The sequence below is a fragment of the Sorghum bicolor genome, chromosome 9 (genome assembly GCF_000003195.3).
Source record: "Sorghum bicolor cultivar BTx623 chromosome 9, Sorghum_bicolor_NCBIv3, whole genome shotgun sequence".
Classification (NCBI taxonomy): Eukaryota; Viridiplantae; Streptophyta; class Magnoliopsida; order Poales; family Poaceae; genus Sorghum; species Sorghum bicolor.
Genome location: NC_012878.2, coordinates 40,048,126 through 40,074,661, shown reverse-complemented (window position 1 = coordinate 40,074,661; position 26,536 = coordinate 40,048,126). Strand labels below are relative to the sequence as shown.

Genomic DNA, 26,536 nt, shown 5'->3' with positions numbered 1-26,536 from the left:
GCGTCCACCCTGCTAGGGCTCAGGATGGGCGCCGATGGTCTAGGCCTGGTGGGCCGCGCATGGAGGGTGGACACGGATGGGCCAGGTGGTGATGTGGGCTGCGCGGGGGAGGAAAAGGAAGAGCTAGGCCTGTGGCTGCTGTGCGCGCGCCACCAAACAACTCTAAACCAAACCAACTCACAAACAAAAGCACCTGCCAACAAACAACTCTATATGAATGGGACAATTTGTCAGCAGGTTAGACTCGAGTTTAACCTAGAATTTATATGCTTGAGTTGCTGCTAGCATGATGTGTCACTCATCTTAAATGATTCCTATTACTACTACTTACTATATGTTTCTAATTTTATGGTACAATATAAGTGAATAATCAGTGTTCTTTTCATAATGTGGTTTCTCCCTTTAGAATTTGGACCAGTATGTCAATAGGGGTAGCTCATTATCCAACAACCAAAGATATTGATTTCATGAGCTATTTAATAAAAGCAACAAGTTTGAATGCTTTACTAGCCAACATCATGTATAATGATTTCTATTTTTTCTAAACCAAAATTAATTTGCAGTTTCATAATTGTTTCTATCCTTGATTCTACTTTTTAAGTGCTCTTCGGCATCAATAGCCAAAACCAATTTTACTAGCCAACATTCATGTACGACAATTTCTATTTTTCTATACTAAAATAATTTTACAGTTTCATAATTGTTTCTCATCCACACAACTTTTTTTATAGCTGTTGTTACATGAATTGCTTTTATGATTATTCTAACCTAATCCTTTTTTGGCACCGAAGACCATGATTCTTCAAGTGCTCTTTAGCGTCAATAGTCAAACCAATTGGGTGGACAAAGGAGGTACAATTGCCAAAATTAGAATTAGGTCATTTTTCTCAAAAACACCAGGAAAAAAGAGACTTCGTACTCCGTGCATAAAATTTTATATTTTTTAGTTTCTTAACAATTTCAAATGAAAAACTCAAAACTAGAAAGTTATACAATTTTCATATAAAACCATCTTCATCCATAAAACCATCTTCATCCGAAGTTGTATGAAAAAAACTACTTTTTAAAGTGGAGTCTTGACGTTGACATGTGGGTTATATTTGTTACATCCATGACATTAAGATAGTGCTTGGGGTAAACACATATTTAGATAGATGACACATGTTATAATATCAGAAAGCTAAAAAATAAATTTTAGAACTTTGAAGATATCTTAAAACAACTTTGAGCATCACTCATGAACTTTGGATCATGTTGAGAGTTTTGTTGATGGTGGAGTTAGAACATCTCCAATAATTCTATAATACAACTCAACCCCTAATAAGCTAGCGTTGAGGTAGCCCAATATGGACTGTTGGGGGGAGATGCTTTCACAATTCCCCAATATCTCATCCCCAATATGTGATTTTGGCCCATGTTGCAGATTCATCCTGCTTTGACTCAACCTACTTTGCCCTTAACAACCCTAATTTAACATTTAACTGTTGGATCAAAAATATATAGATGTGATTTCATCTCCTTCCTTCATCCACACTCTTCTCTTCCTCTCCTTCACTCTTTCCTCTTGAGCAAACTGAGTCATAGAGACGGAGGATAGGAGCAAGGGAGGTGCTTTCTCAACCAAGTGAGATGGCTGGAGCCCGAGGCACAAGAGCTGCCGCTGCCGCTGGCGCACGCGAGCCCTGTGAGGAGTGTATGTAGCGCAGCCACTGTAGCGGGCAAACTCTGGTGTGGGCGATGAGGTCCGGTGTGCCACTGTTGCGAGGCATTGCAATTGCGGCCTCCCTAGTGTTGCACGACGCGAGGCCCTTTGCACACGTCGCCAAGGTGAGCTTCGGTATGGGGTAGCGAGGTGAGAGACGTGAGAAAGCGATAGTTAATGTGGGCCTAGTGTATTAGGGGAGGGATGTCCCTCGTCTTTGAGTGGTTGAAGGATGGCTTTTGAGAGATTGATTTTTTTCCTCATTGAGGATGGAACACAGAGATCTAATGAAGCTCTGAAATTTCTCTACAAAATTTTCTTATTAAGGCCTTGTTTAGTTTTCCACCCAAATTTTTTTCACCCATTACATCGAATATTTAGACATATGGATGGAGCATTAAATGTAGACGAAAACAAAAACTAATTGCACAGTTTGCCTTTAAATCGCGAGACGAATCTCCATGATTCGATACTAATTGATAAATAAAACAAAAATACTATACCAAATCCATAAACTTTTTAGAACTAAACATGACCAAAAAATATGAATCTGGGACTGCATGCTCTAAAACAACTCTCTCCCTCAGACATCTGTCTGAACACATGAGATGCATATGCCGCCATCCTCCACGCTCCGTCTCCACACAGCTTTAGATCCCGTCAATCCAGGCCGCTCGTCCGATACTCAAGGGCCTAGATCTCTGTGACGTCCCCACAATAGGGTTACGGCAGCAGCCACTTCCAATTTCCTCCGGTTGACGATCGCCTACCGCCCGTGGTAAGACCAACGGGTGTGATGCCATCCCATCCCTTCAATCCTCGGACCGTGCCATCCCCATCCTCTACGTCCCCACGGGCGCGGCGCGCCGTCACAACCCCGACTCGATAAACCCTTCTCTCGTCCGCCTCCGCTCCTCTCCCGCTCCTCTCCCGCTTCGTCTTCCCCACCCGCGGCGCGCCGCACCCCCAGAACCCTAACCCTAGATTGCGAGAGGACATGGCCAGCAAGTTTGGGCTCGCCGGCGGCATCCCAGAGCGGCGAGTGAGGCCGATCTGGGACGCAGTCGACTCGCGCCAGTACAAGGCCGCGCTCAAGCTCTGCACCGGGCTCCTCGCCAAGCATCCCACATCCCCCTACGCGCTAGTGAGCACTTTACCTCTCTCAGTTGGAACTCGTTTTCGTTTTGGCTCTTTTAGTGTACTTTTGGCGAATCTGGCGTGGAAACGGGTAGTTGGGCAATCAGCAGTCCAGTTCGGCTATATATATATATATATATATATATATATATATATATATATATATATATATATATATACACTGTTGCCTGTTGCCTGAAACTGGAGCAGCAGGTAACATGTCCGAAGCCCTTAAACATAGTCATCATCCACTAAAGTTTAAAGCAATACTTATCCATCCATTTGATCAAAGATTACGCTGAGAATGGAAAACATAGCAAAAGGACGCCGTATATATATATATATATATATATATATATATATATGAGGATACCATCCTAATTTCTTTTAAATCTGCTTTTTCCTTGCTGGGAATCAATGGTATTGGAGCAATTCATGGTATGTGCTGTACACCAGGGCTACATAGACTTGCGTGCCTTTTTTTGGGTTTGTTTTGCCGTGTCAATGCATATCCCTGTTCGGTACACTCCAGATTTGACTCCAGAGTCCGGACAGAGAGCCAAGGGGGTGGCCTTCTTTGGAGAAGGGCCCTGAGTAGTGAGGTAGTCATGGGGTACCTATTTTGCTTCTATTCATATATGCAAGCTGGCGTCCAGCAGCAGCAATATATGGCAGCATGGAGGCTGCATTGTGGAAGAAGAAATGACAATGTGTGTGTGTGTGTGGTGTGGTGGTGGTGGGCGGGGGATGAGAAAGCGGCAGTGGTGGTTGCTGTGGCATGTGTGAGCCACCTGCAGAAGATTGGTTAGGGTACTTAGTTGAGCTGGATGAACCAGCATGTGGAAACTCCTTGTCTTCTCTCTTATATATATGTTTCTTTCCATATTTTGTATTTGGCTGGATCTGAATTCAAGGTTTGTGTTTGAATAATTTAATTGTTTTGGCACTTCAGCCTGTTTCTTGCCAACATACTTAGTGAAGCCATCTGTTAAAGATCTGTAGTGAAACTCCTCTTTGTTGTTTTTATGCTGTTTGTCATGCACTGAACTGTTGAAGCCTTACCTTAACTTATCTCATTCCAGGCCCTCAAGGCTCTTATTCTGGAAAGGATGGGAAAGCCTGATGAAGCATTGAGCGTGTCCCTGAATGCCAAGGAGCTATTGTATTCTGACAACATTTTTCATTTTGATGATCTTACACTTAGCACTCTACAGATAGTATTTCAAAGGCTTGACCGATGTGCGTTTGTACTTGTTCATTTATTTTATCCATTTAACATTATTACTGTAGTATTTATCTCTAAATTTTCTCATGACCAGTGGATCTGGCTACTTCGTGCTATGAGTATGCCTGTACAAAGTATCCAAGTAACTTGGAATTAATGATGGGACTTTTTAATTGCTATGTTAGAGAGTACTCATACGTGAAACAACAGCAGGTATAATGGTACTTTCATTGCTAATTAATTTATATTCCTTTTGATATCTTATTTCTATGCTTGCCTCCTTGCCTGGTATCTTTTGCAGACAGCTCTCAAAATGTACAAAACTGTAGGAGAAGAAAGGTTTTTGCTTTGGGCAGTTTGCAGCATTCAGCTGCAGGTGAGAATATTTCTCATATTTGCATGGTTTGTAGTATATGCATTTGCCATTTCAAATTCGTTACTGGAGAAGGGCTGTTTGTTCATTAAAGGACTAAGGTAGTTGTAAGTACAAACATTTGTGTTTGTCATGGACCAATGGGCAGAATTATGGTTAACTATGCATGTTTTGTGGTCCAGTGGGTACAGTAATAGTATTACCACTGTAGACTGAACATGACAAGAAGATGATACACTAGTTAGATGTCTAAGAGCGGAGTCACTGGGTGAGCGAGTGTGCAGAGGAAATATGTGAGAGACCATCATATAGCAATGGAAAGAGAATGATATAAAGCATCAAAGCTGTCAGGTCTCCTTTGTGCTGGTGTAGTGTGTGTTTGTTTTGGTTGGGTTGTTTCATCGTTTGTCACAGGCGAGTTGGATTGTTAGTAGCATATATCATTACAGACCTAGAAATATTATTTGGATCATTTTTTGAAATAATTCATAAAAAAACTCGACCTGAGGGGTATGACTGCGCCCACGGCATTCCAATAAGACGACCTTCTCACCAGGCCAAGAAAACCCCCCGAACCCCAGCCCCACCCTTACACAGCGGAATCCGTTGCCCAAGTGAGAATTTGACCAGGCCTTACACCTGTGCTTTGGTTTATGGGCGGATGAGGGAATTTCTTTTTTACCTCAGCCTAAAATTCACTCCCACGGGGAGTCAAACCCTGAACCTGAGGCATGCTACTCAGATGTTCTAACCACTAGGCTACGCGCCTTTTCGCTTTGAAATTATTCATAGGCATCTGCATGTGATTGTATGGTTGACTTCTAAACATTTAACTACCCAATTAAGTATTTGTTATGTGTATCATTTGCTACTTCTATAAATATTTACCTATCCACTTTTGATTTAATGCACAACATATTATTATAATGTGTATCGAATGTTACTTTTTATTCTTTGGGTTGTTAGGTGAATATATGTATTATATTGCTGAGTTGAGCATGAATCCATCTGATTCGATGCAATATTTGAATGTACTATTTTCTACTGCATATTACATGATCTTTTTGTCACTGCAGGTGCATTTTACCAGTGGAGGTGTGAAATTATTGGCACTAGCTGAAGCATTGCTGAAGAAGCACATAAATTCTCATAGTTTACATGAGCCAGAAGGTATTTCTGATTTTAATGCCCTTTGCGATATTAGTTATCCTTTTGTTTTTCCATACACTGATGTGGTTCTTTCCTGACATGTTTGGACTATGTGGCAGCACTTTCTCTCTATGTTTCAATCTTGGAGCAACAGGAAAAATATGATGCTGCTTTGGAAGTTCTTTCTGGAGACTTGGGGTCTCTTCTGGGAAGGGAGGAGGACAAGCTTCGTTTGCAGGTAACTTAAATCAGTTTTCTTGGACAATATCTTGTTGCATTTGGTTGATCCAGGCTACAAGTTTCAATTAACCACATTTACCTTTCCATGCTCCGTTTCACTGTAACAAATAACATCTATTCGTTGCTGCATTTTTATGTCACAGTAGTTTACAAGTTGATTATTTACCATCATCACTGTACTATCTACTAAAGTGAATCATTATGGCAGCTCTGACAAATAAAGGGTTGGGAATTTTTCTATTAACTACATTAAGTACTTCCTCCTTATACTATGAAATTTGGGTAGAGCAATCATTTTATCAGTGGGTACTAATATTTAGATTGACTAAGTAAAGGTATAACTCGTTATGCAAATATTTTTCCATTATACAAAATATTTCTAGTTGCAACCAACATATATTACCATATATACCATGGACATTTTAGGGAAGGCAGTCATTTTTAGAAGTGACTGCTAATGCCAACAAATGCATTTAGATTAAGTGAAGGTAGTTGTCATGCAATTTTTTTCCTGTTATATACGATATATTCCATGATACAAAATATTTCTAGTTGCAGCCAACATATTACCATATATAAACAATGGACATTTTGGGTAAGGCAGTCATTTTTAGAAGTGACTGCTAATGCCAATAAATGTATTTAGATTAAGTGCATGTAGTTGTCATGCAATTTTTTCCTGTTATACACTATATTTGTAGTTGCTACAAACATATGTATGTTATCAGGTATATTTACCTATTGTATGATGTGTGCTGTGTCCAAACCAACAGAGCACGTTGCACAAAGGGAGTATTGTTTTGCAAAGCATGTTGCAACTCTAGCACATGCGATCTACCCTTTACGTTATTATAGATGGTTTCTTTGATCTCCGATGCTCTGTTTTTTCCTCCTTTGATTCATTTGCCTCTTAAGTATCATTCACTTGGTTGTCTAACTTCAAGTTGACAGGGACGTCTTCTTGCTCAAGCAAGCAGCTATCCGGCTGCTTCTGAAATATATCAGAAGGTTCTGGAGTCTTGGTAATGGTTCTCATCTTAATTTGTATTTGTATAAATTTAAGTTATCCTATGGAGTTGGTCATTAACCATGCCCACATTAATCATGTTTCAAAAGTCATGGCCTGTTTTCAAAAAATGTCCCTGTGTATTGATTTATCCACTTTAGTCATATAACCTGGTTCTTTTTTACTACAATACATATTTAAGTTTTATTTATGACATTATTCGAACCAATGTTTTCTGATCGGCTTATCGTTTCTAATCGGTCTGGCACCGATCAGGACGATCAGGACGATTAATCGACGATCAGGATGATTAATCGACTCCTGATCGGTCTAATCGTCCATATAATCGTCCAGCATATAGCAGGACTAAATAACTATATATCATATGTATGGTATATATGTGGAGAGGAGATGGCAGAGCAAAGCCGATTTAATGGTTCGCCTTCAGAGGAGGAGCTCATCTTCGTGCTCCCTTGGACCTGCAGCCTCCAGGTGGGGTAGAGGCTAGAGAGTAGGTGACCTTGCAGTTGCAGCAGAAGGGGCCAAGGGGGAGGAAGAAGCAGGCAGCAGGGAAGAGGGAGGAGGAAGCAAGCAGCAAGGGGCTGCTTGGATTGGAGCTGGAAGGGGGAGGAAGAAGCAGGCAGCAGGGAAGAGGGAGGAGGAAGCAGCAAGCAAGCAGCACGAGCAGGAGCAGCAGCTCAGTAGCTGACAGCTGGAGTGGGAGTGAGGACTGAGAAGAGAGTGGGGGTGAAGTTATAAGGGAAACCCTAATGGGCCCGACCCAATTAAATATATCCGAGGCCAAAGCCCATCTGACAGTCAACTCTGATCGATCAGGAGCCTGATCGGACGATTAATCGTGATTAATCGACGATTAATCGGACGATTAGGTTTCTGATCGCTCTAATCGAATCGAAGGCCCTAATCGAGTGCTACAGACCGATAAGGACGATTAATCGCGATTAATCGGACAATCAGAAAACACTGATTCGAACAGACACTGCAATACTTCGCTTTGTTTTGTCTTTTTGCTTGTTGCATAGTATTTTTATATACACCATTCGTAGATTTTCTTATTTTAACTTTTGTTTAGTTTTTGATGTTTGTCATCTCCTTTTGACTGGGCAGTCCTGATGACTGGGAGTCCTTTCTCCATTATATAGGATGTTTGCTGGAGCATGACGTGAATCTCCCTAAACCATCCACTGGTGAACACACTTGTCCTTCTTGCTCTGTTGATTCAGCATTATCCAACAAGACTTCTCTTAGCAAGGAGCTGGTACTTCCTGCACCTAGAGCAACTCTTCTAGTTTTGTGTTTGTGATGTGAATATAGTTTAGTGAAATTATGTCTTTGTAGGTTGAATCTCGCCTTACAAGTGCATTATCATTTGTGCAAAGTCTACAAGAAAATAACTCAAGCGATTGTGTCAGAGGACCTCATTTAGCTAATATTGAAATTGAACGGCAGCGGTGCCTCAATGGAAATCTAGATAATATAAAGCTTATGGAAGCTTTGGTGAAGTACCTCCACAGGTAATATCAAGCTCTTGTGCATTCCTATATTTGTGCTGTGGTCTTACATGTGGAAACCCAATATGCATAATACTGGATGTACAACAGAATTCCCAAACGCCTAAGTAACCAGGACTGGAGGGAGTAGTATTTTTCCATTTTACTTAACTAATCTTTTAGAATTGTTAGTTATTTTAGATGGAAGGAGCAATTTTTTAGGTTTCACCCCCTCTTTCTATTTTTTTTTCATAGTGCCCTAGCAGTCCGTTGTTTCTAATAGTTTAGTGACCTGGCTGCTACAAGGCAGCAATTATCTCTAGCTAGTTTCTTCACTGTTATTACATTTATACTATAATAACATTGCTTTTGCTGAGTAGTTGGTATAAACCAACTTTGTACACATATTACTATATAAAAGCTATATACATGTTTTTCATATTCAGTCTTAAGGTGATCCCTCAAGGACATCTCACTGCAAAAGGGAGTTTAGGATTTGCCACCCTGTCTATTACCTTCTTCATCCAGTGGCCGATTATGGCAAATTGCAGAGGGCTCAAATCCTATAATATCCCTTGTTTATGTTTAGAGGTTGATATCGAGCTGGCTTGGCTGGGTATAGCTCGATTGGATAACGAGCTGGCTGGACTCGGCTAGAGGTTAGAGGTTGTAGCACTTGACTAGAGGGAAGGTAGAACAGCAACATAAATCCAAGCACAAGCAGGATAGAGTTTTGCCGAATAAGGGTTATCTATGGGCTATGGCAAAACAATTCTAAGCACTGTCTGACCAAAGGGATTCATCAGATATTAAATGGATAACCTGCGTTTGAATTCAGATATTCAATATCTGTACTGTATCTGAATCTGAATATATATGATGTCAACATCCAGCATATCTTATCCAACACAACTGACATTATCTGTACCCAAATCTAAATCCGAGAAAGAAATAACCATATCTGTATTCATAACTGTAGGGTATCTGTCCTTATCCATTCTGTTTTACACCCCTAGTGGAGGGTATCTGGAATGGCAATATAACTCCATCAGCATGCGATGGATAGAGCTCGACTTGGTCTTGTATGGTAGCTTTATTTAGAGATTGAAAGAACGAAGAGAGGACAAAATTCACTTTGTTCTCATTGCCACAGATGTTGATGAGTGTCATTTTCCATAATTATTATAGGTTCTGTATGATAGTACTAGCGTTGTGATTATATATTCAAGAATAACCATATTTACCTTTCTTTCACTTTCAATACTAGTCTACTTAAATTGTTAAATGTTGTTTTGTCAATTGCAGATTTGGTCATTTGTCTTGCTCAGCATCTGATGTTGAAATTTACCTTCACATGCTATCCAACAATGAGTTGTCTGAGCTGCTAGATGAAATCACTAGATCTTTTGATGCATCATCAATTTCAGTTAACACACTGGGTTCGACAATTACTCTTTTCAAGGTCCAGGAACTTTTGGGAACTTTATTCACAAAATCAACTTCAGGTGTGCAGGGCTACCTTTGTTGAAGTGTTATATTGAATGTTTTTCTGGGGGTCCCAATTATCATTTGTTTATTATAAAATGTACCTGAAATTTATGTGCAAATCCAGAACTTCAGGGCATTGCAAAAAGAATGGTTGATACCTTTTACAAAAATCTGCCTCTCTCAAATGACTTGGATCCTCAGGAAAGCATGTATGGTGAAGAACTTTTGTCAATGGCCAGCAGTATCCTTGTGCAGGTTTGTAGCTTTATTTGATTACTACTAGCACGGGAGGAAAAAGGGAACATATTAAGCTTTTTTCATTTCTCTAAAAATCTATAAAAAAAGATCTCTAGAGGTTTCTCTGATACCTCTATCCCATAATAAAGACCTTATAGGTCTGGACATGGTAATTAAGAAGAGGAGAAAATGTATGATGCACAGAAAATGAGAAGGTGAGAGATAGAGAGAAGTAGAGATAGAGGTGTATTGGAAAAAGAGAGGTGCATTGTGAAGGTCAAGTATTTTGGGACAAAGTTTAAATTCTATAAGGTCTTCTATTATGGGACAGAGGGAGTAGGTCACAATTCGTTGTCCCTCTATTGTGTCTTCCAATGAGTTACCCTTTACTCTGATGTTTAAGATGTATATGGATTTTCCCTTTTTTTTCTGGAAAAATGGAAACAGGATGCTATCATTTCTTATTCATTTGCTGCACTGCAATTTATTACTTACCCAATCACTAAAATAAGTTCTTAGTCATTTTTTTTTCAACTTTGACTAGCAATATCTATAAAAGTAGTCTTAGATGAAAAGAGGTTTTATTGAACTAAATGTAAAAGAGTCGTATGCTACAAAATTAGTTTTCAAAATGAATTTAGTAATGAATGATCAAAGTTAAAAAAGTTTTGCTTAAGACAAACTTATTTTTCTGATAGGAGAAGTAGTTTTTTGTTTATGTGTACTCTGACTCTGAGTCATGATACCAAGATTGTGATATATTATATGATAGTTAAGTCTCCTGGACCTGATATAGTATATTCTGTTGTCCTTGCTGTCACTAAACTCCAGTAAAACATCTAAAGTTAATGATTAATTGTGCTCTTTAATACCTTGAAAACAGCTATACTGGCGCACCAGGGACTTAGGATACCTACTTGAAGCAGTTTTGATACTGGAGTTTGGATTGACTGTTCGCAAGTAAGTTCATAATCGTAATAATCCAGCCTTAAAATTACCATTTTATAACTAATATTTTATTCTTCAGTTGTGTCATTGAATATCTAGTAACATATGAGGTGTTATCGAATTACTCAGTTCCATTGATTTAAGAGTGGATAGTTTTGATGCACATAACAGCATCTCTTTTAGGAATTGGATGTGCTCCTGTTGCTGGATTCAGTTGCTTTTGATGTTGACTATATTACTAGGATTTCTATTTTCAGTTTCTCATGTGTTCTGTTTCACTAATCCTGCTGGTGGAACTCGCATGTGCCTTGAAGGCAAAATTATATGTAAAAAGTGATTGTGATAAATTATAGTTCCCATGAACTATTGAAAATTAAAAATATGGGGGCATGATTTGTCATATTTTATTTGCCAAAGTAAGCATTTGTTTGTTTTCAATATAATCAAGTAGACTGGTTCTAATGTGTGATCCTGTTGCTTCATCTATGCTGGCCATTATTCATAGGTATCACAGTCAACTTCCCATCACATGCCTTGTCCTGCTCTTGTTACATGCACAAACCCATCTTATGTCTGGTAGACTGGTTGCAACCTGTACTGCCATTTTGTTGTGTATCCTTCCATGTTTGCAGTTAATATCCTCCATGAATATCAAATATCAATAATCTCTCAGAACTATTAAGCCTTGCTGTAGAGCCTTCTAGGAATATTATAAAAATGTAACATTGTGTTTACATGTCTGTTGTGAATTTAGCTATGCCCCGCCAGTGTGATTTGTATCAGCATATATTGCATGAGTAATATAAATGCTCACTAATCTTTAATAAGGAAAAAGAACTATTGAATCTCTTGGATAGAGGAAGCTACAACAGATCTGTAACTAATCAATCCTTTTTCTTTTATATTCCATTCTTGTGTGATTGTATCTTAATTGGTCTGATGCACATCCCAATGTGCAGTACCTTGCACCTGGCAACCTAATGTATTTCTCTGACTGGATGTTGAATGGAAATTTTTAATTTGGTTGTGTGCTCAGGTATGTCTGGCAATACAAGATTACTCTGGTGCATCTTTACTCTTACCTGGGGGCACTTCCTTTAGCACATAAATGGTAATTTCTCCTTTTAATATGTTATTTCCTTTTATCTTCTCACTTTTTGCATCCCACATGAATTTTTGCCCTACATTGCAATCAAATGTGGTTTGCCTATAGAATGCTTCCACAAAGAACAACCCTTTATTAGCTGCATCTGATGTGGTTGGCCTATAGAATGCTTGTTTTTTGTGTTGCACTTTGCACTGCCAGCTTCCTCTTTGGACTTATGTTTCAAGCCCCCCCCCCCCCCCCTCCCCCCCCCCAACACACACACACAGAATCCCCTCTTATTCAGTGATATCATTTTCTTATCGTACACTGAACGATGTTTTTATATGCAGGTACACAACCTTGGAAGTGAAAAACATTCTTCTAGAGTCTGTTTTGCACCACATCTTGCCACAAATGTTAAATTCTCCCTTCTTGCAACATGCTGCCGATCTTGTTAAGGATTATTTGAAATTTATGGATGATCATTTGAAAGAATCTGCTGATCTTACGTGTCTCGCATATAGACACCGTACTTACTCAAAGGTAGGCATAGTCCTCTCTATTGCTCACAAAGTCACAAATAGTGTCTGCATGGAACCATGTAAGGAAATACAGAGTACAACCGATATGATGCTCCTTCTCTATCATTATGAAAATGCCAATGCACCATATCAAGAACATACTATTACATGATTTACTTAAGAAGGAAATACTTCAGTCATCCAATCTTGATCTAACACATTTGACTCTTTTTTCTTCAGGTAATTGAGTTTGTTCAATTTAAAGATCGCTTGCATCGCTCCATGCAATATCTTTCTGTAAAGTCAGATTCTGTTATGCTACATCTGAAGCAGAAGGCAGACTCTCTTGATGAAGTGGAGGTGAGGCCACCCTTGCCAATTTGAAAGCATTGCTCCAGCCCAAATTTGTGCTAAAATATGGACACATGTGTCCTTTTTTGTCTTCTGCTTCTAACCATTTTGAACATGTAATTTTGGATCTGTAGTTATGTATTAGTGCGGCCTGGTAATTTTGGATCTTAAGTTATTGATGCTTGACAATGCATATATTTGTTGCTAATCTGACGATTGTTATTTTACTTTTGATTGCAGTCTATTCTTGAAAGTGTTAGCCATGGAACAAAGCTGGTTGAGCTATCTAATGAGGATAGCATCAAAGACTTAACCTTCAATGAAGATCTTGATGCACGGCCTTGGTGGACGCCAACAAGCAGCGTTAATTTTCTTTCAGGTATTTGGTTCTTGTGATGTGAGTTTCTGTTATTTTCTCCATTTTGGGTCTCTTTGAGTCAGACTATATTCTCTCATGTACAAAAGTGCTTACTATTATTGTCATGACTTTACAGAACCATTTGATGAAAGTTCAACACCTGCAAGCTATAGGGCCAAAATGGTATGCCATTTTTAATTGGACCTTATCTAAGCTAAGTTTGACAATAGTTAGGTTTCACAATCGTGTGTTGTTATAGAAGGACTGTGTTTTGTCCATTGGCATTAAATGACTTTTACATGAAGAGATAATATTGGTAAATGTCACTCCTTAATAGACAACAGTGCTTTCTCTTACTGGACGCATCTTGTAATGCATATGTTTGTTTCTCATGTCAACCATTCCTGCCCTCAAAAGAACTATATCTTTACAGTGCAAGCACAAATCTAATGAGAAGGATGGTTCGAAGCTGAAAGATGTAGAGAGAAAATCTCTTGTTCCTCGACTTGTTTATCTTTCCACACATGGTTGCGCGTCTTTTCTTAGGGAGAGTGAATCAAATGGTGCGTCCTCTGATGTAACTGCTTCTGGGGAGATGAAAATTTTGCTTGAGAAATATGCTAGGAGTATTGGTTACTCTTTTGATGATGCTCTAAGTGTTGTTCTGGGTATCTCATCTGGCAAGAAGGCTGTCAAGGTAACACCTTTCTATCCTGGTTGTATATTCACAATTTTTTCTGTTTATATGCTTGCTATATTATTGTTTTCTGAAAATCATTATCTGCATTTTTTTCAGTATAAACTCATGTTGACCACATTTTGTAGAATTTGTTGTCCAGTAATTATAGTTGCTTTTGTATATTCATTATTAAAATTTTCTTATTATAGTTATTTTTATTTGAAATAACATAATGCTGTAGAAATCGCTAAAGTGCCATATCCATGCGGGATGTAATGTCTTTTGTATATCTTCGTAGAAATTACCTTTTTTTTCATCTTTTTAGGAGAATAAGATTTTCTAATTAGCAGTATGCATTACACTTTCTGGGGAATGGACTTTTGTATGATTATTACTGGAGTGATGTCTCATATACTGTTCATAGAATCATAGCGAGAGTAAAATGATTGATTTAGCTGGTGCCTTGCTAACGCAGTTTACATTTGCAGGATTTTTCTCCTGATATAGTCAGCTGGATGAACTTTGCTGTGTTTATCAATGCTTGGAACTTGTGTTCTAATGTGTCAGTGATCCCTGGAACTGACCAAAGCAGCCAAAATTCCTGGTGGATTGTGGATAACCTTCTCAAAACTTGCATAGATGAGCAGTTGACTGATACCAATCAAATGCTGACTTCTCCAGGAAGCAATATTCCACTTCTAGCGTGGATGGTGACAGAGCCCATTACCTGGCACCTTCTTGTAATTCAATCCTGTATGAGATCTATGACCCCACAAGGGAAGAAGAAGAAGAAAGGCGGTCCATCTGAGCGACCAAACACACCTCACCTGCAGGCAATTCGGAGCTCAGTTCAGTGCATGGCTGACATTCTCCAGGGAGTCCAGAAATGTCTGTCAGACCAGGTGAAGCCAGAAGACCAAGCTCTGGACATACTGGTGTCACATTTGCAAGGAACCAGCGCTGAAGGCCCTGGACAGATCACCCGTCTCTTGGATGAGAGTGCAGCAGCTGCCAGCTCCGAAGTCGGTGGTCGGATCGCCCATTCTCTAGAACCGTGGAGCTGCGCCTGTGTGATGAGAAGATTAGTCCAGGCTGAGAATGAGACGATAGCTGAGTTGAGGAAAATATGCACCTCGAAGCTGAAGCTCCTTGCGTCCGCATCAGCTTCCCTGAACTTAGTGTTGCACTAGGCGTGGAAATTTTGGTCGTTGAGATTTTTTCTCCTCATCCCGACTGTTGTGCCTTCCTCTGCTCCCTTGATGTTGTAAACTAATGTGCGTTTGTGTTTGTTGTTTCTATGCAATTTTGATTTGAGTGACATCCCTGTTTCCGCGTTATTTGCATGCGTTCTATATTCAGTCGTGGTGGAACTGTTGCTAGAGTTCATAGTTGTTGAGGGCTTGTCTGGAACTCGAGAATTTTACAAGATTCGGTTTGATTTCATAGGGGGAAAAAGCAGGATTTATTAGAAAAAAAATCCTTGGTTATAAACATGCAGTTTCGTCTTCAGGTGTCTACGGTGTGCCACATACTGGTGTCTACGCAGCTTGGGTCGTCGCTAGTTGGAGTAAAAAGGCACGCTGTTCTTTGCTTGGGTCGACACTGTTCTTTGCTTGGGTCGGTCCGAACCCGGAACGAACAAGAGCCAAGAGGATAGGTCAAAGGTGATGAACGAATTTGTTAAGGGCATGCGTGGATGAGATTCTAAAATGTGCATTTTGGATTAAAATAATCTCTGATGTGTTTTAGATTCTGTGTCTGTGTGTTAGAATTCTCTAGAATCCTAGACGTTTGAATGAATCTCATGGCCCCTCTGGCATTGCCCTTAGCCTTAGCTTTGCAAAAAGCCGTTTTCCATCACTTTCCACTGCTCCTCATTTATTTGACATAGGAATCACTTCAAAATTACTAATTCTTACCTGCTCCTCACCTTACTCTTCCAGTAGAATCACTCGTTCGGAAGATTAAGGATTGAAGCTCAAGAATAAGGAACAAAAATTTACCAAAGTGGTCCTAAGGCCTTGTTTAGTTTCCAAAATATTTTAAGATTTCTCGTCACATCGAATCTTTGAATGCGAGTATTGAATATAGATAAAATAAATAACTAATTGCACAATCTGCCGGTAATTTGCGAGACGAATCTTTTAAGCATAGTTAGTCTATGGTTAAATAATAATTGTCAAATACAAATGAAAGTGTTACGTAGGTAAAACCAAAAATTTTCTCAACTAAACGAGGCCTAAGACGTTTGGATGGGATTATATGATTTTCGAGAATTTTTCTAGGCCTTGTTTAGTTCTCAAATTTTTTTGGGAAATACTACTGTAGCACTTTCGTTTGTATGTGACAAACATTGTCCAATCATGAAGTAACTAGACTCATAAGATTCGTTTCACAAATTACAGGTAAATTGTGCAATTAGTTTTTATTTTTATCTATATTTAATACTCCATGCATATACCGTAAGATTCGATGTGACAGAAAATTTTGAAATTTTTTGCAAACTGGCCCTACATTCTTGGAATCGCTGTGGATCCGAACACCGGCTAAAAAAGATGAGGAAGACCCGACTATAGCTGTGACTGGTGAGTCGTGATGGCATGGCGATGGAGAATGGGCGGTCGTTTTCGCTGTGAGCTGTGCAGGTTGAGAAGGGAGGACTCGGAGGCTGACAAGCCATACATAAAATACTATTCATTAATTTCTTGTAAAAGAAAAATATTATTAAATAACTCATAAATTTGGCCGATAAACAATTGCTGTCGTTGGTGTCAGGTCACGCTCAGTCTGCTGCGGTCTTCACCGCTGAGGCCCTGACCCTTGTTTCATTGTTTGTTTGTGTCGCGTAGCGTACCACAGTAGCAATCCCTGTTACGCTGTTACTGTGCAAGCTACCGCAACTCTGATCCTGCACGCTGCGTCTGCGTGCACACAAGCTACTACTGTAGCCCGTACGAGTACGATGATATGATATTAGGGGTGTGCTACTTTATATATATGGCCTTATTTAGTTCCAAAAATTTTTGAAAAATCGACACAACACTTCTGTTTGTATTTGACAAATACGGAGTATTGTTCAATCATGGACTAATTAGACTTAAAAAAATTATCTCGTCAATTTCGACCAAACTATGTAATTAGTTTTTATTTTCGTCTATATTTAATACTTCATACATGCGTCTAAAAATTCGATGTAACGAGAAATCTGAAAAATTTTGTAAAACTTTTTAGAACTAATCAAGGCCTACATGTAACAGTGCTGTTTCACGGCCCCGCGTGTTCCTTCTGGGTCCTCCCTCCTTTGTTCTTGTTTTTTCTTGGTCCTTTGCTCTTTTTGGTTTTTTTGGTGTCCGGCCTTGTTTAGTTCCAAAAAATTTTGCAAAACAGATACTGTAGCACTTTCGTTTGTTTGTGACAAATATTATCCAATCATGGACTAACTAGGCTCAAAAGATTCATCTCATCAATTTCGACCAAACTATACAATTAGTTTTTATTTTCGTCTATATTTAATACTCCATGCATGCGTCTAAAGATTCGATGTGACGGGAAATCTGAAAAATTTTGCAAAATTTTTGTGGAACTAAACAAGGCGGCGTGATATGCGGCGCGGCCTCTCTTTTCCCGTTTGTTTATTTACGGTGTCCTGCTGGCTGGCAGGCATGGCAGCAGCCGTACCCGTACGAAGTGGAAACAAAAATGGTGGAGCCGTGGTGTCTCGTGAAAGCGTCATCTACAAGTGAAGGTATCACGGTCTACGTCGACAGTCTCATCTTGTTGTATGATACAGGAGAAACAACACTATTATCTCGTGAAAGCATATGGCTGGAGTAAATCGATTAATAAAATCATCAAAAGAGCTAGCTCAGCAGTTTCGGTGTTGTACATGCCAGTCTCTTAGGACCGTAACCGGGGCTAAAATTGTGCATTGGCATCCGTAGGTTCATATAAAATATTAGCCCTTGTTAATAGCTTGGTAAAAACTAGCACTCCTATTTAAACAGACTAGTGCTAGTTTTAGTTGGGACTCCCTTCATTCTAAATTATAAGTTATTTTGATTTTTTATATTTATTTTGCTATGCATCTAGATATAATATACTCCCTCTATCTAGGAAAGAATATAATTACGATAATCCTGGTGATCAAACTGGTTTAAGTTTGATTAAATTCATAGTAAAAGTATCAACATTTACGTCTTTAAATAAATTTATTATGAGATATATTCTATATCTATTTTGTCTCATGGATGTTAGTATTTTTTATATTATTTTAGTTTAAGTTTGAACTATTTGACTTCTCGAAATATGAGAATTGTATTATTTTGTGGACGGAGGAGTGTGTCTAGATACATAGCAAATTCTCTGTACCAAAAAAAAAGTTAAATCAACTTATAATTTGTAATGGAGTGAGTAGTTGTTAGGCCATAACATCAAACGAACTCTTACTCACGCATCATTAATGAAAGCACGCAGGGTTATAGTAGTACGGAGTAGGTCTCTTTTCACCAGGAGAGAGACAAAGAAAAAAAAAGGACAAAGAAAGAAAAAGAGAAAGGAAAGTGAGAGTGAGAGTCAATCAATTAATTCCATCAGGCCATGCACGCCGGAGCGACGCGCCGTGCCACCGTACATTTGGCGTGGTTTCTAATAATGTTGCCGCCGGCGTCCTCCATGAGTTGCTTGTAACAGCAGTAGACGACCACCTCGTGATACAGATCCGCCGCCCTTTTGTGACTCCCTCGCCACCCGTCCGTCTCCAATCAACTTACCCACGGACGACGTCCCACTACCTCTTCTTCTCTCAGCTGATACCTATGATCATCAAAGAAAGAATGCAATTACAGGATTCATATCGGTTGAGCTGACACAAGTTAACCAATTTATAGTAAATAATATTAGTATTTATTTCTAAATAAATTTATCATAAAATATATTTTATAACTAATTCAATGATACTTATTTTGTATTATAATATTACAAATTTAGTAAAAAATCAAATTGTTTAACTTCTTGAAAATTGAAAATTATATATTTTTTTTGGATGAAGGGAGTATCATGCTTCGTCCAGTGGGCGAAGCTTTATTGAATGAAGCAAAGCTTTGCGGATGAAACGAAGCTTCATGAATAAATTCAAGATCGAAGAAAAGAATCAACTATGAACAAAGGCAGAAGCTACGAAGCCGGCCTACGCAAACTGTCCATTTGGATATGAGAATCGGTTCTGATTGTCTCCATAATCACTAGACGCACTTCCAAATAGTCAATACAATATTGATTCTAGGTAGAAACGTTTCTAGTAATTCTCTCTTTTTTACTAGTGACCATAGTCACCTCCAGACTAGTTTCTTCGGATTCTATTTCTTGCGTTCTTACCTCCCATCAAATCTAAAAATATTTGTAATGATCCACTTCAAGTGAAACCTATTAAAATTAGTTGTTTTGATTTGTTCATCGCCCATAAAATAATTACCATTTTTTAAAAAACTTATATATTTTTATTTTTTCATGTAAATCAATGATTTTCGCCACTCTTTAAGAATCAAAATCTGACCAACTAGCCAAACAATTTGGAAAAGTAGCTCTATTTCACCAAAAGAAACATTTCTAAGAGAATATGGATCTCTACCAAGCACACCCTAAGTCCAGTTTACACTCAAATTAGATCTAGACTAGTTTTAGAATAGGCCCATACTAGCTTTGGTCTAATTTGAGGAAAACTCTATAAAAGAACATGAAAATAGTATCACATGTGTTTTCCAACATAATAATACCATCCTTACTCCATATAAAGTATGGGGTACATGGCCAATTGAGGCATTCAACATTCAATGTCAAAATTACATTTAATACACTTTTTCTTTAATCTTTTTTCAACACTATGTTGTTGTTCATCTCTTGATCTAACAACTAAGGATGGCACCCTAGGCTTATTAGCCGACCTATGGCAAGATGTCAATAGCCTTGTCATGATGAGGTCCCTCTTAGGCGAGAGTTTCTACGATTCCTTTGCTAGTTTGTTCGGAAACTAGTTGTTCTTTAACACGTAAGCACGATTAGTTATCCTTTGCTGGTTTGCTTGTAGACCTAACCGCTCTTTATTGTGAAAGTATGTGGGTTATCCATTGCGTTCTTCAGTCCATGACGACCTGAGCGATCTAGCCCCTGGTTGGTCTATGACCATTCTTTGTGTGAACACACTTTTTGATGACCCCCACTAGGGAACAATTGCTTTGGCTCTACTTTATAGTCAAATCTCTTTGCCCTAGTCATATTCACCAGCTAGGGCTAGATTGCCCGGTCGCCACAGTAGCAAACTTGGGTTACAACCTAGAGGCATGTTCGGCTAGGAATACTAGTGGCAAGATCAAAGTCATGTTCTTAGGATCACCTACAAGAATAGACCTAAGCAAATTTGGGTTGCAAAGTCATTTGCCAATATCGTCGAGGGCCTCATCAAGCTTGGGTGCTTAAACAACAAGCTTGATCTCTCATTTGTAAGTGAATTGCAAGACTAGAGGAAGCCATTAGGTTGTCAATAGTGGTTAAACACAATATATGAACGACAATCCTCATATGTTCACCTCACCAGATAAAGATGGTGATAATCAAGAAAGAATTACATTTTGGGGATAATTCAAAGGGCAAAGTCAAAGGGTTAAGTAAGATTGAAATACTAAATGATCACTCAATCTCCAATGTTCTTATAGTTGCTTCATTGAGCTTCAATTTACTATCTGTCGTATAATTATGTGATTTTTGGCTTCCAACTGAAAATAAGTTGTGTCAGAAGGATAATGGTCAAGTCATATTCAAAGGGTCTAGATATAACCACCTATATCTAGTGGATTTCAACTCTAAAGATGCAAACTTGAAGACATGCCTATTCACCAAATCATTAATTGGTTTGTTATGGCATAGAAGGCTTTATCATGTGGGAATGAGTACAGTCAAGAAATTGTTGAAGAAAGACATGGTTAAAAGACTGAAGGATGTCGTGTTTGACAAGGATAAGTTGTGTAGTGCTTGTCAAGCTAGCGAGCAAGTTGCCATTACTCATCCAACTAAAGCTTTCATGTTAAACATCATGATCATTAGAACTTATGCACATGGATTGATTTGGACTAGCAACAATGCAAGTGTTACATGCGACCTCTATTGTCTTGTGGTAGTTAATAATTATTCAAGATTCACTTGGGCGTTCTTCCTTCAAGACAAGGCCGAATTGCATCAACATTCAAGAAGTTTGCCAAGAAAGCACAAAATGAGTTTTTAAGATAATAAAGATGAGAAGTGACAATAGGAAAGAGTTTGACAACACAAACATAGAAGACTATTGTGATGAAGTTGGGAACTAAACATGAGGTCTCTGCAACTTATACTCTCCAACAAAATTGGTCACTTAGAAGAAACCTCGATTCTTTATATTTCAGCTTGAATGGAATGCACAAAAATTCAAAATGACTATTTTCAATTTTTCTCACCCTAAATGTAAATACATTAAGACTGTCTTGACACCATACAATATCAAATAGAGTGAGTTGTGTTATAATCGGGGTGTTCATTGTAGGATATAAGTCGCTTGTGCAGTAGCTTTAGTTTTCCCCTCTCCGATCATTTTAGGGGCAGCAGCAGCTGGCTGTATAGCTAATTGCCGAACACCCCCAATATTTTCAACGTTGAACCTTACTTGTAATATAGATATACTATTCGACAATATTTTTATTTAATTCTATATCTTGGATGTATGATCTTAATCTAATAAGTAAGATCAAGTGTTTTACACCCTTGTACAATATAGTGCCAAATAACTCTAGACATAATTGAGTAATAAGTATTTTCTTTTCTATATGATAATACATGTTTGCCAGAGAAGCGCACAACTATACTACCTCCGTCAAGAAAAGAGTACAGTTCTCTAGTTTTGTTTATAGTTAAACACTCAAACTATCTAAAGGTTAAATTTGTAAAAAAAAAGTATTAATTTTATGACAACAAATAGATACTCCCTCTATACTTTAAAAAATAAGTCGTTTTGGACAGTGACATGTGACTTCCTATTTTTTATAAAAATATTTATCAAAAAGTGATATATGTATAATTTAGTAAATGTATTTTTCAAGATAAATCTATCCATATGATTTTTATATTTTCAAATTCAACAACTTAAAAGTTATTCATGATTTATATTTCTAATGTTTGATCCAAACCTTGTCTAAAACAATTTTATTTTTGAGTATGAAGGGAGTATACTCTACAAATACATTTATGATGAATCCAATGACAATTATTTGGTACCATTGTATTATTTTGTATGTACAAACTTGGAGACAATATGAGTGTGTTTGGTTGCCTGCATAAGGGTCTAGCCAGGTTTGTGGAATGCAACCTAAGCTTGTTTGGTTGGTTGGTCTGCTAGCCAGGCTCCAGCAAACCCAAATTAGAGGATTTGGGTGGCTTGCTAGAAACAGCCAATTCGGCTGTTCTCGCGGAGCCTGGCTTGGCCAGGGGCGAGTAGCCTGGCTTGGCCAGGGGCGAGTGATGGTTCGCGTCACCTTCGGTCTTCGTTGCTCCTCCCAGCGAGCCCTCCTCCTCTTCTTGGCCTCGAGCGGTGCTGATCCACCAGGCGCGGACGGCGGTGCGGGCGCGGACGGTGGCGCAGCACGGAACGGATCCACCGGCGGATGGCCTCGAGCGGCGCGGGCGGCGCGGATCCACTGGCGACGTAGGCGCGGACGGCGGCGCGACGCGGAGCGGATCCACCGGCGGAGGGTCGAGGCTGGGGAGGGCGCGGCCTCTATTTGGGACGCCGTGCGGAGGGTCGAGGCCGGGGAGGTACGAGGGCCGGCGTTGCAGGCGCTCCTTGCGCTCGAGGCAGGCAATAACGCGGAGGGCGGTTGCGCCACGCAGAGGACGGTCGCGCGCGTGGCCGGCGCCGTCTCTGGCGAGATCCAAGCGGCGCAGGGAGACGAGACGGCGGCAGGGCGGACGCAGGGCGCGCTCCTCACGAAGCTCGAGGCAAGGTTGGTGTGCTTGGGCGTGTGCTTGGCGGTAGTGGCTGGGATCGGGGACCTCATCGTGTTCAGATGCGGCCGTGGTGCTGGTGTGCTCCCTGTTCAATGATGCAAGCATCGGGACGGTGGCTGCCCTGCACCTGTTCGACGAATTGCTTCAATGGATGTAAGCTTATCTATGTTCAGATGCGATGATTCTATCCAAGCTAGTCAGTGAACCAAACATCTACACAAGCCAGACTCCACTAGTACAAGCAAACCAAACACACCCACCTTGCATTAGTGGAGTCAGGTTTGGATTGGCTTCGTTTGCTTTTGCTAGCAAGCTAGGTGGAGAAGAGAACCAAACACATCTATGTGTTGGGGTTTTTATTTGAGCGTTGCTCTTGGATCTAGCTACATGAATAAACATTGTCTCAAAGTAAAAAAAAAACTAGGAGTCACTACCATGGAAACAAACCCGGTAGCTTTGTGTGATTTAATCTACTATACATTAAGTAGAGGCCTTTAATTTGATGGCTCTAGTTTATAGGTAGTTGCCGATCGAGTGGACACATCTTTTGGAGCAAAAGATGGAGGCATCAAAAGACTTGCACGGAAAATGGAGCGAGATTTTGGGCTGTCAAATGGCCCACGGGCGCTGCATACAACCTGCAGCTAACTGGCGTCTGAACCCCCTCCCAAAAGAGCACGGGCATATGATTTAGGCCTTGTTTACTTCCCAAAAAATTTTGCAAAATTTTTCAGATTCTCTGTCACATCGAATCTTTAGACGCATGCATGGAGTATTAAATATAGATAAAAATAAAAACTAATTGCATAGTTTGGTCGGAATTGATGAGATGAATCTTTTGAGCCTAGTTAATCCATGATTGGACAATATTTGTCACAAACAAACGAAAGTGCTACAGTACCTGTTTTGCAAAATTTTTTGGAACTAAACAAGGCCTAAACCTTGCAATCGTACATATGCATCCCGACCCTACTTTGATGTAGCCAATCAACCTTGCAATCGTAATGATGCAAAACATGGCATGAGTAGGCATCATTCCACTTTAATTACCTGGTGGCATCATTGATCCCATGTGCATGCTCGCATGCCTGCGAATTGTCGTGCTAATCCTTTTGGTTACTCTTAAAAAAACATGTGGTTAATCAAAATACTCACGTGTGCAAACATTTTTCACTCTCACATTTTGATGCTTGTATCATATTAGTAGTTCATAAGTACCAGTAAGCAAGAAGTACACCATGATTATGGCTTCTACGTGCTGATCTTTTTAGCGGGAATCCATACTCTCGTAGAAACTTTCTGCATTCAGATTCTCTCAAGAAATGTTTCAAATGATGAATTAGAGTCAGTTGTTTTTAACCAAAAAAAAACATAAAAGTATGCTTCAACAAACTGCAGGGTGCTAGGAGTACTGTGTGGATGCACAACAGCACTGTCAGCAAAACATTAGTTATATAAAATAAAATAAAATAAAATAAAATAAAATAAAATAAAATAAAATAAAATAAAATGCAGGAGTATTCAAATATCTCAGGACCCCAAAAATTAGCAAAATAGTAGTAGGAAAGGGGAGCAAGACTACGAGAGGCGATGAGGGCCAGGGTCAAGGGGGCAGCTTTATTTTGGGGCACTGGCAGTGTTCCCGAAAAGAAGGAAAAAAGATAAATAAAGCAAGGATGAGCACTTGACCCTCTGTCTGACCAGCGACAAAGATGCACATCGGCCTGCCTGCGATCACCAGTTTTGCTTCCTCACACACCAGATCAGACAGCACAACACAAGGACCAGCAGTAGCATAGGACCACCCTATCACAGCATCCGCTAGGTTCTTCCTTCTTCGGGCTCGGGCGCCGTAAACAAAGCCCGTAATAAGCTCCCTTTCCTTGCTTAAGGACCCGCTTTATTCTACCCTAATCTTAAAACCCTAGCTTTGCGGCACAAAGTGATCCAGACCACCATTGCCCTAGTACGTACAAAAGCCTGTATGAAGGCACTATTACTTGTCTTGTTCAGTTGTTCTCAAATGTAAAGTCTGTAACTAGTCAAGTAGTCATGAAGATAAATGGTGTACTACTACTCCATCTCATGGTTTGACTTCATGCGGTCTTTAAGGCTAGACTTTGGTTGTAATAATTACAATAGGTTGCTCGCAATGATGAAAGTGTGATCCTAGGAAATTTCATTAGTTGCTAAAATAATACATTGTAACAATAACACCAAGATGCTACGAAATTCCTTTCAATTTTTGTGTTGTAGTACTAGTCATTAATAAAAAAATATTATAAAATTGAATCTTACTCCCTTTGTCTAAAAAATGTAATTTTAGGTTTAGGATGAGTTAAATTTTCCTAAGTTAAACCGAGCTTCTAAAAAGTAATATTAATATTTATATGTCTAAATGCATTTATTATAAAAATATACTCCTTCCGTATAGAATTTAGAAGTCGTTTAGGACAACGACACGGTCTCCAAAATATAACTTTGACTTCTTATTTTTATAAAAATATTTAGGAAAAATGATATATGTATACTTTTATAAAAGTATTTTTCAAGACAAATCTATTCGTATAATTTTATATTTGCAAACTCAATAACTTAAAAGTTATTGATGATTTATATTCCCAATGTTTGACCTAAACCTTGTCCAAAACAATTTCTAAATTCTATACGGAGGGAGTATTTCATAATTAATCTAATTAAATACATATCAAAAAATAATTAATTGTACAGTTTGTCTGTAATTTGTGATACAAATCTTTTGAGTTTAGTTAGTCTATGATTGGATAATAATTGTCAAATAAACGAAAGTGCTATAGTGTCTAAATAAAAAAAATGATCTAGACAAGGCCTTACTAGTGGCATAAGAAAGTCACATTTATTCGAGGATTCATCTTTTAGCAGTGGCAAACACTAGTAAAAGTGCTCCTCTGCAAACACCCCTTCCTGTATTAAAACAAATTTTCATTATGGTTTTATAGACAAACTATCCTATGTTTGACGGAAAAAGTCTACATACCCCCCCAAACTATCTATGGTGAACTACTTCACCCTCCAAACTATAAAACTGGATATTCTATCATCTGAACTTTCAAAACCGGTCAAATAACTCTCTCTCTCTCTCTCTCGAGCTATTTTGGAGGGTGTTTTTGTCTTTTTCTTTTTTATTTATTTCCGCCGAATCTTTGAAAAATTATAATAAATCACAAAAAATCATAAAATGAAAATTTTAATTTTGTTGATCTCTTGATGAGCAGATCTACATAGTGAATATATAATATAGTATACTTTAGTACAAAGTTTTTGCTGTAGCTTTAAATATATGTTTTTTCTATAATTAATTTGAATAATTCATATATGTAGTTCCTATGGTTCAATTGTGGTAAAATTTTTATGATGGACTCATTATTGTATACTTGAACTATAGTAAAAGTTTCGTACCCGTTGGATCATATACAACTTTGTTATAGATTTATTTAGCTTTATTCTTGTTAAATTTATGC

The 26,536-nt window shown here is 38.9% G+C and overlaps 1 protein-coding gene across 1 annotated transcript; it reads left to right on the top strand.

Moving 5' to 3' along the window:
- On the top strand, positions 2,700-15,355 carry LOC8061321 (N-terminal acetyltransferase B complex auxiliary subunit NAA25). Its single transcript, XM_021447724.1, has 19 exons — positions 2,700-2,846; positions 3,922-4,078; positions 4,159-4,277; positions 4,366-4,440; positions 5,514-5,607; positions 5,706-5,824; positions 6,778-6,848; positions 7,961-8,111; positions 8,192-8,367; positions 9,649-9,848; positions 9,956-10,086; positions 10,952-11,028; positions 12,053-12,127; positions 12,454-12,646; positions 12,865-12,984; positions 13,216-13,354; positions 13,470-13,516; positions 13,767-14,030; positions 14,501-15,355. The coding sequence occupies exons 1-19, from the start codon at positions 2,700-2,702 to the stop codon at positions 15,200-15,202; spliced, it is 3,057 nt and encodes a 1,018-aa protein (XP_021303399.1). The 3' UTR covers positions 15,203-15,355.

What these genes read in the sequence shown, in the direction of transcription:
- LOC8061321 (XM_021447724.1), top strand. Translation starts at nt 2,700, where the DNA reads ATGGCCAGCAAGTTTGGGCTCGCCGGCGGCATCCCAGAGCGGCGAGTG. An exon ending in CTTCTCTTAGCAAGGAGCTG is followed by an intron (nt 8,112 to 8,191) that starts GTACTTCCTGCA and finishes ATGTCTTTGTAG; the next exon opens with GTTGAATCTCGCCTTACAAG. An exon ending in CAGCGTTAATTTTCTTTCAG is followed by an intron (nt 13,355 to 13,469) that starts GTATTTGGTTCT and finishes ATGACTTTACAG; the next exon opens with AACCATTTGATGAAAGTTCA.